Raw genomic sequence first — 16,834 nt, 5'->3', positions numbered from 1 at the left:
TTATGGAACACAATAAGAAGGCTCTGTATAGACTTGGGTCACACAGCCTGCCACTGACTGCAGAAACAGCAGAGATGCTCATGTGGGGAGGGTACAGAATGTGTCATGGAATTTCTGCATGTCCCAGAGATGTCTCCAGGGAAGCAGACAAGTGGCCCCTGCCCAGACAGACCTGCAACTTACAGTAAATGACTGCATAAACCTTTCCAGGTTCTGTACCTATAATGTGAGGCCATAGAGGACACTGTGGTGGGATCCAGCTGTCCCGAAGACAGGTGAGAATGTCAGAACTGCTCATCTTTGTATCCATGCATCTGGACTGAGAAGCTACAGTGGCTTGCACTTCTTGATGCCAGCTGTGGAAAAACACTAGCCACACAACACGTCCAAACTCTGCCCTGCCTGCTGCTCAGAGCCCTGAAAATCCAGGGGAGGAAGGCGCCAAAAACAACCCAAGCACTGTGGTACCAGTGGAGGCAGTATGACCTTGAAGGACAGAAAGACTCAACTGAAAAATAAGGCCAGCCACCTGTCATAGCTTTCCATGAGTTTCCCAATGATCACAAAATAGGCCAACACAGAACAGCAGTACTCACTGAATGCATGAATGCATGAATGAATGAATGAATGAATGAATGAATGAATGAGAGAGGGAGTAAACAAATGAATGGATAGATAAATTAATGAATCAATGGGAGACAAAGTAAATGCACTAGAATCTGAGTGAGTACGTGAATGAGAAAATGAACAGTGATTAATGAATGAATGAACAACCCCTTAGCCCCACCACAGACTGCAGCAATATGGCTGTGTTCGGGGCCCTTAAGCCCTCACCTGTAGCTGGATTCTGGGAAGCCACTACCCACGACCCCTGCCATCCCTGAAAGCCTGTGGCACACGCACCATGACATTCAGGCCCTGGTTGGTGGGCCCCTGTGCCACTATATACTCGATGCCGGTCTCATAGACATCCATGGGCCGGCGGTACTTGACCACTGTACCAGCAATGTTGAAGTTCTTGGGGCTGTCCACTTTGTAGTTGCCATTGAAGAAGTAGAAACCAGCTTCGTCTGCGAGAGCTGAAAGAGTAAAAAAAAAAAAAAATCACCGAGTCACGTGGGCTAGACGGACTGAGCAGAGAGGAGAGAGACACAGGGAGGAGCCAGCATACAGACTCCAAGAATGGTGGCCAACCTTGTGTTCCCTCTCCAAGATGACCCAAAGACAGGAAATTCAATGTCACAGGGAATCAGACAGACACTGTGCCTGGGGCCAGCATGTGGCCCTGGCCAGTGAAGGCCTGAGAGACACAAACACACTTTCCTATCAGTTTAAAACAAACAACCGCAGGCCAGCCTGGGTGGCTGGAAAAGCCAACAGGGAGGGCTGGCCCTGCCCTTCTGTCTGTCTCAGATGAGCCAAAGGGATTGGAAGGTAACGAGCTCGAGCCACGGCCAAGTGGCCAGTCTGGACCAGGAGAGGCTGTAGCCGTGAACAACAGGTACCAGCCAGATACCAGACTAGAAAATACAACCTGACCAGACTCTGGTTGTGGTACCAACTCCAGCTAAGAAAGGGACCTCAGTACCTCATCCAGGGTCCACAGAGAGTGATACTTTAGCGCGTCCTGGCTAGTGTAAAGTGCTCTCCAGAAGTCTTTTCCTGGGACCACTCCAGGCTCACTAGCCCTGCCCTTATCGTTAGAAACAAGGGCATTCAGAGCTCTGGCTCTACTGTTGCCCAATCACTCTGCTCATCCTGCTGGGTTTGACACCTCCTGGGGACACGATCAGGTGAGAGCAGAGCCTGCACACATTCTATCACCGGTTCCCTCACCGTGACTGGACACTTTTCAGGACATGACGGAGGCACCTGAAAACTAGAATGGGAGAGGAATATGCCCAGGACACTCCAACAACCCATTTCCCAGATGCCCCATCGTCGTCAAACACGGCCTGGAAGCTGGCCTTTCCTGAAGCTATGGGGGCTAAGTAAAGGTTCTCTGAGCCTGAGAGCGGGGGAAGAAAGGGAGGAGGCAGTCTCAGTGCTGGGGGACATTCTGTCTTCTAGAGGGTGTCCTTAAAGCTGGTTCCAGGAACTGGCCCGCCAGAGGCGTGAGCGCCGTTTCCAAAGGCCCTGATGCAATCCAAGCAGAGGAGCCGGGGCAATTAATTTATTATCAGACAGACGCAACAAGCAGGACGTGTCTGAAAAATGCCTTTAACGTAATAGCGTCAGAACGTCGCGTCAGGTCCAAGTCCGGCTGGGGCCTGGCTGTCCCGACTCAGCTTCCAGATCTGTGCCCAGGGTTCAGCTCAAGGCCCACGTCCAAAACCTGTTTCCTGACAGCGAGGACCTTCCTTCCTGAGGCTTTCCCAGCCCTGGGTGTTTCCAATGTCTGCTTCAAGAATGAGAACTTCGCAGCCAGCTCAGAAAACACAGCGTCTCCTGGCCTCTCTGCAGCCCTGGTGAGCGAGCAGACGGCAGAGCCACTGGCCTGGCGGGAGGCCTGGCTCTCCATGCTCAGCCCACAGATGTCCCCAGCAGTGTGGGCCTGGAGCCAGCCATGTGCAAACTTGCTGGGGTTGGGCCTTCAAATGCACTGGCAGGGGACAGGAGGGCCTGGTGTTGGACTCAATCTGAGGATCTTCAGTGCGTGTGTGTGTGTGTGTGTGTGTGTGCTCACACGCGTGCGCGCGAGCCAATGACAGAATGGCTCATGGGTACTGGTACCTGCCCACATGGGACTTCAGTCACCAAGTCACAGCAACTCTCTGGCTGCACACACCACCCATCCAGATGTGATCAAGGTGGGGCCTCACCACTGTGCAGTATCTACAGCATGTCCAACATCACCACTTCCATTCTAGAGTGTCACCTCCCCCGAGAGACTGGGCATGGTCAGCATGACACTGCAGACATACCTGTGACCCTAGAGCAGCTGCCCTGCCTCTGGATCCCTGGATTTTGTCTGGACCAGGTTCTCTAGTGATAGGGAACTCACTGCTGATACCACACCCCGGCTCTTGTCCAGCACCTCTAAGGACAATTCCATGCAGGATAGCATCAGGGTCCCCCTTCCCAACCACTGGCTGCATCACTGCCTTCTGCAGTTGTGCCTTGCCACCTGGATTGCCCCGTTCCTCAAAAAAGAGACCGAAGGTCAGGTGCCCTTCTCCATCCATACGCATGCCCCTCAGGTTCACCTACGCACCCAGCACATCTGCTGACTTCTTCCTCTCCACAATCTGGATATCGCGGGCACCAGCTGGAATGTGGGTCACCAAGGAGTAACCTGTGGGCATAGAACATATGTAAGCACAGCCAGGAACAGCAGGACAGAGGGGGAGCTGCCATTTCTCCTCTGCAAAGCCTCTTCTTGGCATCAGTGCCATCTCTGAGCTCTGGATACATAAAAGGCACCTGCACAGGGGTTGTCCCTGCCGTAGCCACTTGCGCCTGTCATCTGGAAGGCTCACCCTCTTCCAGGGCCTCTTTCTCACCAAGGTCATTGCCCTGTGCCAGTCTGTACCCCCAAAGGGACACAATGAATTATAGGGACATTAAACATGCTGAGGTTCATAGACTTGGGTCATGCCCTGCTTTATCACTTGAGAGACTGTGGGACTCAATTTTCTCATTGAGTCCGGAGACAACACCAACATACCCACACTATGCAGACACACAGTTATTGTCAACTTCCATCTTATCATAAACATCTTGTTGATAGCCGAGGCTTGATGCATCTGCACGGAGAGGCTCAAATAGAAGCCTACCACCCTACAAAGCTTCTCTCCATATGCCTGGGCTGTTAAGAGGGCACTGCCAGCCAGCTCAGACCCTGTCATCCAAGCAGGGATCAGGAGTGAGGCAGGAAACAAAGTGCCACCAGCTGCCAGTGGGGGGAGATCTGGCAGAACACAGTTAGTAAGAACAGAGCCATCTCCTGGCAGAAGACAGGGGTCTCAGAAGGAGAGGAGTTGGTAGAGTTGGTGTTCCTTTTCTGAATCTCCCGTAGAAGGCTGCAGAGCCCACACTCAAGCCATTCAGGGCCAGATGACCCTGCCTTGGCCATGACCTCACCCTACCTTACAGGTCCTTAAAGACTCTGCCCTGACAATGTCTCACATTGGGCTCCTTGGAAACTAGGCACGAGGGACTCTGGTTTGTAGCACTGAGCCATGTATGTGGAGCTTGCTTCCCCATAGCAGACTGAGGGCAAGATGCCCATGTAGCGGGACCAGGAAACAGGTTCACGAAGGCATGGCCTTCCAGAAAACAAAATACTGACTGAGGCCTAAATGATTACTTTGCTGAGACTGGGTCCCTCCATGTGACCCTAGAACTTGTTATGTAGATCATGGTAGCCTCGACCTTACAGTGTTCCTCCTGCCTCTGCCTCCCAAGTGCTGGGATTACAGGCATGCACCACTACACCTGGCTTTAATTTTTAAATTAGCAAGTGGTTTACAAGACTCCTGAGCAGTTAACACTTGACTCCCATGAGCTTCAGGACATGGGCTGGCCTTGAACTTCATTAGGGAGCTAGGACCTGTCAGGGCTCTGTGTGGCTCTGAACCCAGCTGCCCAGGTTGAGACCCAGGGCCTTAGAATTTCAGGTCACTTTAACCGTTTGCTCTCTCTGCAGGTTTGGGCAACAGTAGCAGCAATTGCCTTGTAGCAATGTCTCCAGACGTGAGTGAGTTAATGCTGGCCAGGCCTGGCTCTGTGCCTGGTTGGGAAACACTCAGCAGAATTAGGGGGATCATTTTCACATCAGCCCCAGCCTCCTCAGAGGGAGCTCCACTAGGAGCTCTGTCTAGTGGGCCTTGTATAGCTTGTGGCATCTGACATAAGCTCTCGAGGAGAGGCACGTCCTGACCTCTGATGTCTAACTCCATCTCTGGCCTGAATCTAGCAGAAAGTTGTGCAGGCAGATGTGTGGGGAAAGAAGGAAGAACAGGCAAACAGCCCGGCCTCGCCACATCCCACCTTTAACAGGTCTTCAAGCCAGCATACCAGAGAGACACTTAGCATAGGGATTCACACCACATGCACACACGCATGCATGCACGCGCACATACACACACACACACACACACACACACACACACACACACGCAGCTGCTGGGCCTACCGCTCCTTTGTTAACCTCCTCCCTAGGCTGTTTGTCCATGTTTCAGTCTTGGTGACCTCCTGCAGGACTCTCAGAACCCACACTAATTCTGTGATCCCCCCTCATGTCGAGACAACCAAGACTTGTTGGCCTCCTAGGCCCTATGGTGGTCTCAAAAGGATTCCCTTGCCTCCCTAAAGAGCCTGGGCAGGCATTTCCCACACTGGGCCTCGGTTTCCCCATCTGCTAAGTGGATTTGAAGTCACTCTCTGCAATAACTTAGTCTGACTCCACACACACTTCTTGGGACACAGCCATGCAGTTTGGTTGAGTAGTGACTGTCACAAGCGGTGCATGAAGGTCTTTCTCATGCACAGCTAGCAAACGTGAGGCTTGGGCTAGAGCTAGATGCAAACACAAGGTCAACAAACACAGCACTAGAGAAGGGAGTCTCGGGATGGGTCCAGAATTCAGCATGTCTAGAGTCGAGTCTCAGACATGCCCCAGTTTCCCCCTTCTGGGCAGTCAGTCCTCCCTAAAGGCTACCTCAGAGGTCAAATGTGATTCCCCATGCTAAGTGTCCTCTGGTGTGCAGGTGATGTGAAGAGCCCCTTTTATTGCCAGTAGGAGGGAGTCTCACACCTCTGCCTGGGCCTGGGTGAGGAATGAAAGGACCCGTGAGAGAAGGTAGCTGATGCTGGGACCTACCTGGCTTGTGGGAGGCAGGGGTACACCCGCCCACCCAAGCTGTCACACCTGCCCTTACCAAGATGATTGTTGCCCTTTCGGTAGTTGCCTGTCACGTGGGTGCAGCTGCTCCCGTCCCCCTGGCAGACACCACACTTGTCCAATGTGTGGGTGGAGAAGAGCACTCCATCACAGCCAATGGGCTGCAAGAAGCAATGAGAGAGAGGCGCCTGAGAGGGCGCTGTGGCTAACACAGGGGCGCCACTGCCTCCGACAGGCAGGGTGGCCAGCGCAGTGAGAACGGCATACTTTTGGTACAATGTTTAACAACCTCACATTTTCCAGACACGCAAACCCCTCTCAGGTCGGTGAGCTTGCAGGAAGTGCCATCTCGGGCTGGCACCATGAGCTGCCGTTGACCATCCACGGTGGTGCAGTGTAGGTCACATGGCTTACTGGAGATGTGCACATAGTCATCTGGGGGGTGAGAGACAGGATATCAGGGAGGGGTGCGAGATTCACCCCCTCCTACTGAGATAGCACCCTTCCCATTACATGGTTGGAGAAAGTGAGGCTTGAAAAGAAAGGACCTGACAAAGTATCGGTAGCAGAAATGAAGTGAGACACAGGTCATCTGGCCAGGCCCAAGCCCTGAGTTCTAAATTCTGCCTCCCTGTGAGAGGGCATCATACTTGCAGTCCACACAAGGACCTGGACGCCTCAGCACTTCTGCTGAGTGGGGAGAGAACATTTACACTGTGCCTGAAAATTTTGTTTCTTCTTTTTGTGGGGAGGGGAGGAGGTAGAAAGGTGGGCAAGGAACAGCAAGCATGTCCCTGGTCCCATGGGACCTTGGCCAGCCCCCGTTTAGCATTGTCTGGGTTGATTCCTGTCCAAGCCTTGGGGACAGTGGGAGGAGAGTCCTGACCTCAGAAGGCAGCCCTGCAGGAAACTCAGCTCTGTAATCTGTCAGTGGTGATGTCATGGGTCGTGGGGGAGGGAGGGGACAGACCTCCAGACCCTTATCTAGAGAAGTGGGGTTAGCTCCGAGCTCTGTAGATGACCACAATAGGCCTTAACAGGTCCTGGCTCTAAACCCGAGTTATCTATCCCAATGCCCACCCATAGAGCTCATGTCTGAGGCTCAGGTACCCGGGTAAAGGGGCTTCCACTGGTATGCTCGGCCGTCATACACACGGGAGTTGAAGGAGACACACTGCTCTTCACGGAAGCTCCTCCCATCCGGTGGACACTCCTGAAAGAAGAAGGCAGGCCGGCTCCAGGAGAGGCTGAGCAGGAAGTGGCTATGACCAGATGACCCTTGGGGGCCACAGTTCATTCCAAACTGGAGTCCAAACTGGGTTAGAGGCCGTCTCCGTCGGGAACTCATGAACATCTACTGAATCCTGTGACTAGCTGTGGCCATGAGCGTCCCTTCAGCTCTGACATCCCACGTGTGTGCTCACAAAGACAGCTCAGCCAGGCAAGCCAATTACGACGGGGAGAGCCGGCACCTCTCTTACCACACCCTGTGACTCCTGGAAAGGCAGCTAATTTCAGAACTGACTTTGGTCACAGAGAGAGTGTTCCTCAGAACTCATGCAGAACCAATGCCTCTCCCCAAGCCTCTGCCACCTTGGTGTCCAGCCAAGGCCAACAGAAAGGTGCACACAGGCACACCTGAGAGTTGGAGCAGGAGAGGCCTAGGGTGGCTGCCCAGCAACACTGCCTCACAGGTAGGAAGTATGGGGCAGTTGTCGTGGTTGCCTGGTGTTCAAATGTCCAAGGCAGAGTGAGACTATGGTAGGAGATTGCACTTAGAGTTCAAGGAACAGGTAGGAGTCCAAGCCATCCTACCGCAGGGGAGAGTACACGCAGCATTGGTGCCCGAAGGACGTAGGGTGAGCTAGGACATGAGCCAGCCTAAGCAACAGGATGTCATGGTCCAAGGGCAAGACTGAGGCCTCAGGGTGGCATGTAGCTAGCCTCACCTGCACTCTGCAGAGCTGGTACCGTTTGGACGTGCCCACACAGGTCCTGTTCCCTGTGCCTGGAACAGACTTCCTCCTGGTGGGAAAATGTGGTACTGTGCTAGGGCTGGATGGGCAGCTATGGATTCTGACACCTGTTCAGCCTGTACTAGCTTCCAGTAGCTTCCCTGGGCTGCACAGTGTGGCACCTGACTCCTCTCTATCTTCCCAGCACCCACAACAGAATTGTACTGTACAGTAGCATTCATGTTGGCTGAGGCCTGTGTTAGCATGCAAATACATGTGGGGTCATGTGTGCCCAGAAACAGGAGTGGGCTTCATCATGCTCTCCACAGGAAGCCACAGATGAGGAAAATGGTGTTCAGAGAGGTTAAGTGCCCTGCCCAAGGTCACACAGCTTAGAAATAGCAGAAGCAAGACACAAACCCAGGTCCCTCTGAGAGCAAAGGCTCTTAGCACCTTGCCCTGTGCTCTTTCCTGCTTCTGTAGCTCATGCTCCAGAAGACAAGGGTCTCCTCAGTGGCAAAGCCCTAAAAACAGTCCTTGCTTTCTGACACTCCCTCTCCAGCACCCAAGAAAACCATTGCTAAGGATTTGTCAGAAGCTCTCTGCCCAGTGGACGCCAATGGAAGAAGCCTGCATATGTCACATGTGAGCGCAGAGGAAAAGCCACCAGGCCTCTGGCCAGCCTGCCTCCCCCACCCACCCCTGGGGGTTTCTGGTAAACTCACCGCTGTTGCAGGCAGTGGCGCTCCTGGGATGTCACCCCGCCCCCACAGCTGCGGGAACAGGCTGTCCACTTGGTCCACTCCCCCCACCAGTAGGCAGTGGAGTCGGCACCTGCCTCCAGGCTGTTGGATGTGGGGCTGTTGTCCTGGGTGAGAAGCCCCCCCCAACAGTGAGCAGAGGGCTCAACCATAACAGAAGAGCTACTCCCCGAAGACACAGGGCATCTCTGACAGCTGAAGGGAAGAGGACGAGGCAACTTCCTAACGGGCTGGTAGCTGGCTCTCTCAGATGGCCAGGGAGAACTCCACCGGCGAGCACACGTGCCCCCACCTGAGGGCTGAGCCTCTTGGGGTTTCTCGAGCACCTGAGGCATATCTAACCAGTCTTGCCTTCTGCCTCACAGTCTACACTCTGTCTGCACTTGCAGGTTCGTCCCATATATACCTCCTGTCCACATGCCTTATACTAGGTCCGTGCTGGAAAGAGAGATACCAGACACATGCCACTCTCTAACTAGCTGGTCAGGGACTCGGGGATGGCCAGAGTCTCAGGTCAGGGGCTGGTCTCACCAATACTCTGAACAAGTTTCCGGAGCCAAAGTGAACATCAAGACCCCTGGGCATGTGCCCACCCTCGCTACACAGCCCTCCAAAGTCAGCCCACTTGAGTATGGGCTCAACACCCAGCTGAGAAGCCTGGGAGGGGGCAGCGGCGGGGGGGGGGGGACAATAATGACCGGACAATGGCACAGTACTCACCGAAGCCTCGGTAGACGCCGCACCCCCAGCCACGACTGCCATGACCAGCAAAGACCAAACCCAGTGTGAGTGTTGCCATCTGCTGTCCATCCTACGAAGCAAGACCCTGTCACTACCAGCTCAGGCTCCGCTCTGGAGACGAGCTCCCAGGGTTGTTCCAGTGGTGAGGTTATCTGGGATCCTGTGGTAGTGGCTGCCATCTGAGAGGGACTGAACCATCCATCTGGGCTCAGCAAGCAGCTTGGTAAGTGATTACAGATGTCTGCCCTGCTTAGGCACAAAGGGATGGTATCAGTGCCAAGTCTGAGCCACCCTTCATCTGAGGGCTTCAGCCAAGCTTTGCCCCTGGAGAACAGAGACGGCTGAGGAGGTTGGAAGCCGAGCCTGATTGAGAGGCCATTATGAAGAGAGATATTAGTTGGGCTCAGCCCACTGTCTAGTCCGGATCACCTTGGGAGTTTTACCTGCTTAACACACACAGAATACCCTCCTTTTCCTCCCTGCCTTCGCCTGTCCCTTGCCCCATGGTCCTCAGGCAATGGCAGCCTTCCCTTCCCAAGGGAATACCCTCACAGCCAGGTATCCGTCAATCTGGTCCTCATCACAGCTCAAGGGTCTGGGCCCTTTTCTCTTGAGAGAACAGAGATATGGAGGAGGAGCAGAAGGAGATAGTGTGTGCTTGTGTGTAAATAGCCCAGAACCCCTGCTCCTGACTCCCTCCAAACAAGCCACCCAAACACCCACCAAGGGTTAAGGTGAATCAAATCAAGAGATCTTCCAGCCTTGCTGCCCCAACTCTCAGGACTGCTGAGTGCGCCTCAGCCTAAGCCCTGTTCTAGAAGGGAAGCTAACGCAGTTTGTCCAGGTGGGTGTCATCTGCTGGTGAGTTAGACAATGGGCTTCAGAAAACACCAAGCCCAGAAAAAAAAGAGGCAACTTGCCCAAAGCCACACAACAAGGTCACCTACTGCCCCCAACACCACAGAGCAAACCCAGGGACTCAGCTGTACCCAGCAATTCCAGGGGAAGAAAGTCTGGAGATGGTCTGCACCCTCGAAGTCCTGATACCAACTGTCCTTCTGTCCTCTCTCTCCCTCTTTTTCTCCCTCTCTCCCTTTCTCCCTCCCTCCTCCCCCAAGCACCTGCAGGTGTCCGGGAGCTTGGCCAGCAACACCCTTAGGCCCAGACGCACCCAGACAGACTGGGAATGATACTGTAGATCCTGGAATAGGGGCTTCATCCTGAGACCCCCTCTATCCCACCAGCTGCTGGCCACCTCCCCCACCCAATCTAGCTGATCTTCCCCTGAAGGTCTCCATCCAAATCCCCATTTTCACCCCAGCACAGAGTCCTCATCCCACACAGTCCCATTGGCCTCCACAGCTCCCCAGTCCCTGCTGCTGCCAAAGACAGGTGCCCAGTCAGCCTCACACTTGGTTTTCATTAAGACTCCCAGACACTGCTGGATTCCAGCCAAGTCCAGCTCAAACAGGATCCATCTCTCCCTAGGGTCCAAAACCTTCAACAGGCCTCAGCATGGGTTTGCAGACCATACAGCAACTGCTAGTACCAAGGCTGTAGCCTCAGGACCACCCTGTCACCGTGAGGCACAGGTTGCTCCCCCTTTCTCTGTGGCTGAATACCCTCACCGGGGGCTGGGATATCCCCGACCCCATTCTGAACAGCTTGGCTGTCCTGGGATGAGCTACATCTCACACATCCCAAAGACCACAATATGAGCAGGGACAAGTATGTGGTGGCCTACCTCACCCAGGGTCAGCAGGTTGTCCTTCCAGAGAAAAGTGAGAGCTAGCTGCACGGTGCACGGTGCAAGGTGAGTGCAGAGATGTGCGAGCTCTGCCTGTCTCTGGTCCTGCTTCCCCAGCCGCCTCCCTCTCCCACTTCAAAGAGCATTCAAGGGAGGGGGTTCCCAGGAGGGGCGCTCAGCCCAGTGGCTGCTCTGTGGCCGCAGCTGCCTTTATAGCTGTCAGGCAGACGGGGAGGAACTCACACTTCCCACCGCTGCTCCCCCGCCCAGCCTGCTGGCGGCTGGCCGGGCGCACACTTTAACCCGCTCTGCTCCTCTGGAGTATGGCCAGGCTGTCCAGCTGCCTGCTGGCTGCTGCCGCCACAGTCCGGGATCAGTGAGTGAGCCTGAGACTGGCTCGCCTAGGTCCAGAGTGACTGACCCTAACGGATCGATGAACCTGAGGTCATGTGGAGGGAGGTTGGCGGTGGTGGAGTGCAGCCCCCTGCCCCACCCATCTAACTTCGGCTTCCAGAGAGGGCTGGAAACCATGTGATGTCCAGGCTTCCAGCTCCTGTTCACAGGGAAGACACAGAGGACCGGACATTGCATGTGCCCAGCCCACCCTCCGTCCTTGGAAAACAGACCTGAACAACTGAGGAACTGAGGTGCATCCGGAGATCGACCAACCGATGGCTCCAGGGAGAGGAAGAGGTGGCTACAGCCTATTGCCCAGATGCCTAGGAAGACCATCTGCACGGGGTAGTCTGCAGATGTTTGGTACCAGCTTGGCTGGACCCCACAGCAGCTGGGCAGCTTCTGGTAAGCAAGCAGGACTGCAGAGCTCTTTTCCTGCTGAGAAGGAGCTGAAGTCCTATGAATCCTAGCAGATGATGAGGTGTCTGCTATGACATAGCCTTGCTCTCCAAAGCACCCCATCCTGGAAATGCTAAGTGATTCTGAAACAGCATCCCATAAGCCGGCTGAGCCATTTCATCCATGCCCCTGTCTCCACAATGCAGATGTCCCTTTAGTGGGGACTGGAAGTCCTCTCCCTCCCTCTATCTCTTCCTCTGTGCTAGATGGTGAGTGTCTTCAGCTGCCTCTTTGGGCTGCTAAGAGTTGTACCCTGGGGAAGTATTGTGTCTGACCACCAGACAGCATCCAAAAACAAAACAACCAGTAAAAACAACAAACACCCAGCCTTGGTGTGAGGCTTGGGTTAGGTGACAAGCATCTTCCTCATCTGTGCTTTACTGATGAGAAACTGAGGGAGGGAAATGCAGTGATTTGCTAAAGCCACCAGTCAAGTTGTGACGAATACGGGTTGCAGTGCTCCCCTGCCACACACCCTCTCCTTCTGCCTGGCTCTTCAGAGGTGCTGCTGGCACTTCCAGCTTTCAGGGGCCAGGTCTCACTCTGCCCATGTTCAGTAGCAGCTGACCTTAAGGTATTCAGTTTCTGCTCTTTGTCTTCCTGACCTCCCCTGACCTTTATCCAGACTCACACTGCCCCCTGGGGCCAGTAAGACTAAGCACTGACATGCAGCACACACGCGTTCATGCACATGTGCACAGGATCTCACGGGCAGACCCAGATCAGATCTCCCTTGTTCTGAAAGCCTCTGCCACTTCTCCTCTACCCTGGCTGACTACCAGACCCTGCACACCCTGGAACAGACCCAAGCTCTCCTGGCACTTCTAGCTCCCACATGCCCCAGTGCCAGGGTGACTAACAGTTTCCCTTGGGAGGGTCCCCACAGCCAACTGACACACCCACTCAGCATCTTCCTTTGGCCTGGCAATGCACAAGCCATATCCTGGCCACTTGGAAGACAGACCTGTGAAGACAATATCACTGCCTTTGTGGTGCCCACCAGTGTGTGACCCTCTAGGCCCTGGCTTCCGGCATTAGTTATGCCTTAATTTCCCTACACCTGATCCTTAGGAACTTCCATATCCAAGACTCCCTGGCAGCCATGACATAACTACCTAGTCCACAATGGGCTGAGGATTTCAGAGAGATAGAAAATGATTAAACTTCCCTCCCCCAACCAGGTTCCTCCCCTACCCTCTATCTTCAGGGGGTTCCCTCACACCAGTGAGGATGGATACTCAACTGTCAAGTGCCCTGAGCCAAAACTGTATAGCATTAATCAATAAAATGTCATGATGTGCCAGGAGAAATGTACTGATAAGGAGAAAGCTTTGTCCTGCTTTCTGAATGGAGCTCCATAAGTTACCTGTCCGTGCAGCCCAGGGAACCACTCTGACCTCATTCCTCACTCCACCCACCAAGCTTCTGGGGCCTGAGGTGGCCTAGAATCACTGAAGGCTCCCGTGGCTCTGGTCTGGTTCCTGTCTGACTCTTCCACACATGCCTAGACCCCCAGCATGGTATTCTGAAGCTTCTTTTTCTGGGGGGGGGGCTCCCTACAAGGACCCATAACTTTATTTGGCTGAAATGGCCCATCAGACTTACAGAACTCTTTCTGAGGTTCAGCTAAAACCTGAAAGATGGCGATTCTTGAGTCTCCCAGTAGGCTGGCCAGGAAGGTGGGTGGGGTTTGCACACTCCTGGGTGACCAGAAGGTGAGAAGTAGCATAGCATATACTAGGCTAGACCACAAAGCAGAATACTGACTTTCCCTCCGGTCTTGTCCGGGAATACTGGCTCTTTTGTGGAGCATCCACATGAAGCTCAAGTTTAGGAGGCCAAGCCTGCGGCTCAGTACAATTCCTCAGACGACTGTGGGCTGAGACTCTGTGAGAAGGGGGCTCTTTTACACCCCCCCAAGCAAATCAAGGACAGGGTTAGAAGGCCTAATGTGGCTGAAGGTGGGAAGCTACTAACACTCAATAAACTGAAAGCTGAGAGGCTGGACACCCAAGTTATCGCTAGCCAAGGTATATTGGGAAATCACAGCCTGCCTATGGTTGTTCTGGACACAGCAGCAAAAGCCAGGGACATCCCACTGGACCTGCAAATCCAGGAGAAGGTCCCCTGACCAAAGAGCCCACGGGCATCCCCACTAGCCTGTGTCCTCTAATCCTGAGATTAAGAGATGCGTAATAAGGAATAACAAAAAGTAAACTTTGATTAGGCTTTTTTGGTTAGTTAGGGTTTTTTGAGGTCAAACTGCGAATGTTTAAAAGTGCTTTTGGAATAGCTTTTTCAAGCCAAATTAAATCTAGGAGCTTGAGGACTGTATTAAAACTTAGTGTTAGGCTTTGTGCAAGGAAGATTTAAACAGGCATGTGCAAGTTCTTGGGTCCACAGAAGAACCTAGGCTGTGGCTGTCTCCTCTAGCTACATGCAATGAATTTGCCAGACAGTCTGGAGGTTAGATAACAGCAGGGAATTGAGTTCAAATCCCAGCCCTGCTCCAGCACCCAGGTCCAAAAGGTAGCAGTTCTTCCCAGGCTGAGGACCAGCCAATGCAGGGAACAGAGGACACAGTTCTTAGTTGAGGGCTGGCCTCCACTGAGCTCCTCAGCCCTGTGCCGTTGCCAACAGAAGTTCCTGGGGCCATCAAACAGATATGATCTCCATGCTAGGGGTGGCAGGATTCTGCATGGCCTTCTAGCAAGTGTTATGGAGCTGGGGTGTCCTGAGGTACTCAGGCCTGTGCTGACAATCATTATCCCTGGGCTGCACACAGACAGAGCCTCAAATGACTGCATAGGCACAGGTCTCAAAGATAGAACTTGAAACCTATTCCTTTTCTCCAGGCAACTTCAGTAGACCCCAGACAGGAATAAGGCCTCTGCGTTCTGGGGTGACCCACTACTACGGGCTGGGTGTTCAAAAATTGGAGGAGGCCAGTGCAGCAGCTGGCACGGCCCTCCTGGGCTGGGCAGACAGACAGCTGTCCTGAAGGCTGAGAGCTCAGCATTCCATGCATGTCAGCACCTCTATAAAACCCAGCCACTCCCTCAGCCGAGGGGCTAGGGAAAGGGGAACCAACTTGCCAGTCTTCACCCAGGCTTTATGGCCTAGAGGCTGACCTTTACATGGTCCCACTGGGGCCATGCCACCTGCTGGGCAGAGAAGGGATGCCACCTGGGACCCTTGGTCACTGGAGCCAGGCCATTCCAAGACCTCACTGGGTCCATTCATGAACCAAGACATGGAACCAACAGCTTTGGACCCTCTGGTCTTACAGGACAAAGGAGAGGAAGTGTCAGGACCACGCAGTCTTGAGTTCTTACGCTCTCTGGGCTTCAGTCTCTTCCTTGTAAAATGGAAAAGGCAGAGGTTTTCATTTGCTGGCTGTCAAAAGACCCACGAGGCACAGCCTGGAGACCTCCTGGCACATGGCTAGCCCTGGACAGGCCCTGTGTGTATGTGTGCTTTTCAAGATCCATGCGCACTGTGGAGAAACAACACTCTGGACCATGTACTTCAGAGCACTCACGTTTTGGGGGCACAGCTGTTGGGGGGGGTCTGTTGGGCTAACGCACAGATCAGGTACAGAACCAGCAAGTAGGGGCTCCTATATCTGTTGGCCTCGAACCTACTGAGGTGGACCCTTAGTACCTTCCCCGTGTCTCTGGGGAAGACTTCCCCCCAGAAAAGCTCCCTGTTCTTTCTACCCCACTTACCCCAACCCCAGCCTCTGGGCAAATCACTTCCCCTGCTCCGGAGAGACCCAAGGGTCATTTCAGTCCTGTTCAAGACTGGATGCCTTCTCCAGAGTCAGCTGGTCTGTGGCCAGGCAGCCGGGCTGGGCCGGGAGCCACGCACATCCACCCCCTGAGGGCAGCTTGCAGTCCAGCCTTTGCATGGGTGCTCTCCTGCCACCCCGGGCCCAGCCACCTGTCTCCTTACTTTGGGATATCCCCTGCTCGGCCCCTTCCTCTTTAATGGTCATAACACATGCACAGATCCGCTCCATTTCCTTCTCCCCGGCCTCCTTTTTCTTTTCTTTTTTTTTTCCTCCCTTTCTTCCTGAATCTTACAGCCTGGCTCAGAGTCCATAGTTGCAACACCACACACACACACACACACACACACTTATGCACATACCCACACATGCGCACACACAGCTGTGGAATGTGTTCTTGCTTCTGGGGTTTATGGCTCTGGGACATGCGCTACTTGCCACCTCCCCGAGTACCTGGCACCTAGTACTGACCCTTTTGAACTCTTGTGGGGAGCTGAGGTTGACTTAGGACTACGGACAAGTGAGAGGAGAGGTGAGAGTTACAAAAGACCCCACCTGAGTTGCTCAGGGGCAACCAGGAACCTCCCCAGCCCCCATCACCAGCGTTCATATAGCAGAGACTGGTTTTCCCATTTGGAAAGGGAACTGGCCCCCAGAAAGCCAGACTGAAATCAGCCCCGCCTCCCTGGATTTTCATTCATTCTTTTAACAGCCATTCATTCCTCTGGTATTTGTTGAAGACCCACAAAATACTAGGTTGGGCCTGAAGGGCCTATGGCAGGGAGCCAGGCAGACAGATCCACTGCTCAGGACCCAAGCAGTTCAGCTCCAGCATCTCTATCACTGTGGTGAGTGCCAGGATAGGAAGGATGTAGGGTCGGGTTGGGGGACAGGCCAGAGGAAGGGTGAAGAAACCCCTTGGCTCACCACCTGTCGATCACCACAGCCTTCACCTCAGGCATGCTGTCCAGGCTGGGAGTAAACCAGGCCTTAGCTGGACCGGCAAGGAACAGGAAGTCCTGACCTGAAGCCAAAGCTGGGAAAGCAGCTGCTTCGGAGAGTAGCGTGTGCAAGGCTGGGGTACGGATCACATCTAGGTACGGACAGGGACAGCCCAGGGAGCTCTTCAGAGAGTTACAC

The 16,834-nt window shown here is 53.9% G+C and overlaps 1 protein-coding gene across 2 annotated transcripts in view; it reads right to left on the bottom strand.

Annotated features, from left to right (window-relative positions):
- Adamtsl2 (ADAMTS like 2) overlaps window positions 1-11,250 on the bottom strand; it is a 29,235-nt gene extending 17,985 nt beyond the window's left edge. Inside the window, exons 1-9 of one of the 2 annotated variants that reach the window (XM_052181938.1) lie at window positions 11,047-11,250; window positions 9,282-9,372; window positions 8,526-8,668; window positions 7,795-7,870; window positions 6,956-7,058; window positions 6,135-6,280; window positions 5,883-6,006; window positions 3,215-3,295; window positions 904-1,079 (exon numbers count right to left, since the gene is read on the bottom strand). In XM_052181938.1, coding sequence (XP_052037898.1) covers window positions 904-1,079; window positions 3,215-3,295; window positions 5,883-6,006; window positions 6,135-6,280; window positions 6,956-7,058; window positions 7,795-7,870; window positions 8,526-8,668; window positions 9,282-9,371 — 939 coding nt within the window. In that variant the 5' untranslated portion in view covers window position 9,372; window positions 11,047-11,250. The remainder of the gene's footprint in view (window positions 1-903; window positions 1,080-3,214; window positions 3,296-5,882; window positions 6,007-6,134; window positions 6,281-6,955; window positions 7,059-7,794; window positions 7,871-8,525; window positions 8,669-9,281; window positions 9,373-11,046) is intronic. The other variant, XM_052181939.1, reaches the window with a different exon arrangement.
- Between the last annotated feature and the right edge of the window lie 5,584 nt (window positions 11,251-16,834).

This window comes from Apodemus sylvaticus, chromosome 5, assembly GCF_947179515.1.
Source record: "Apodemus sylvaticus chromosome 5, mApoSyl1.1, whole genome shotgun sequence".
Taxonomy (NCBI): domain Eukaryota; kingdom Metazoa; phylum Chordata; class Mammalia; order Rodentia; family Muridae; genus Apodemus; species Apodemus sylvaticus.
This window is presented reverse-complemented; position numbering and strand designations above follow the sequence as displayed.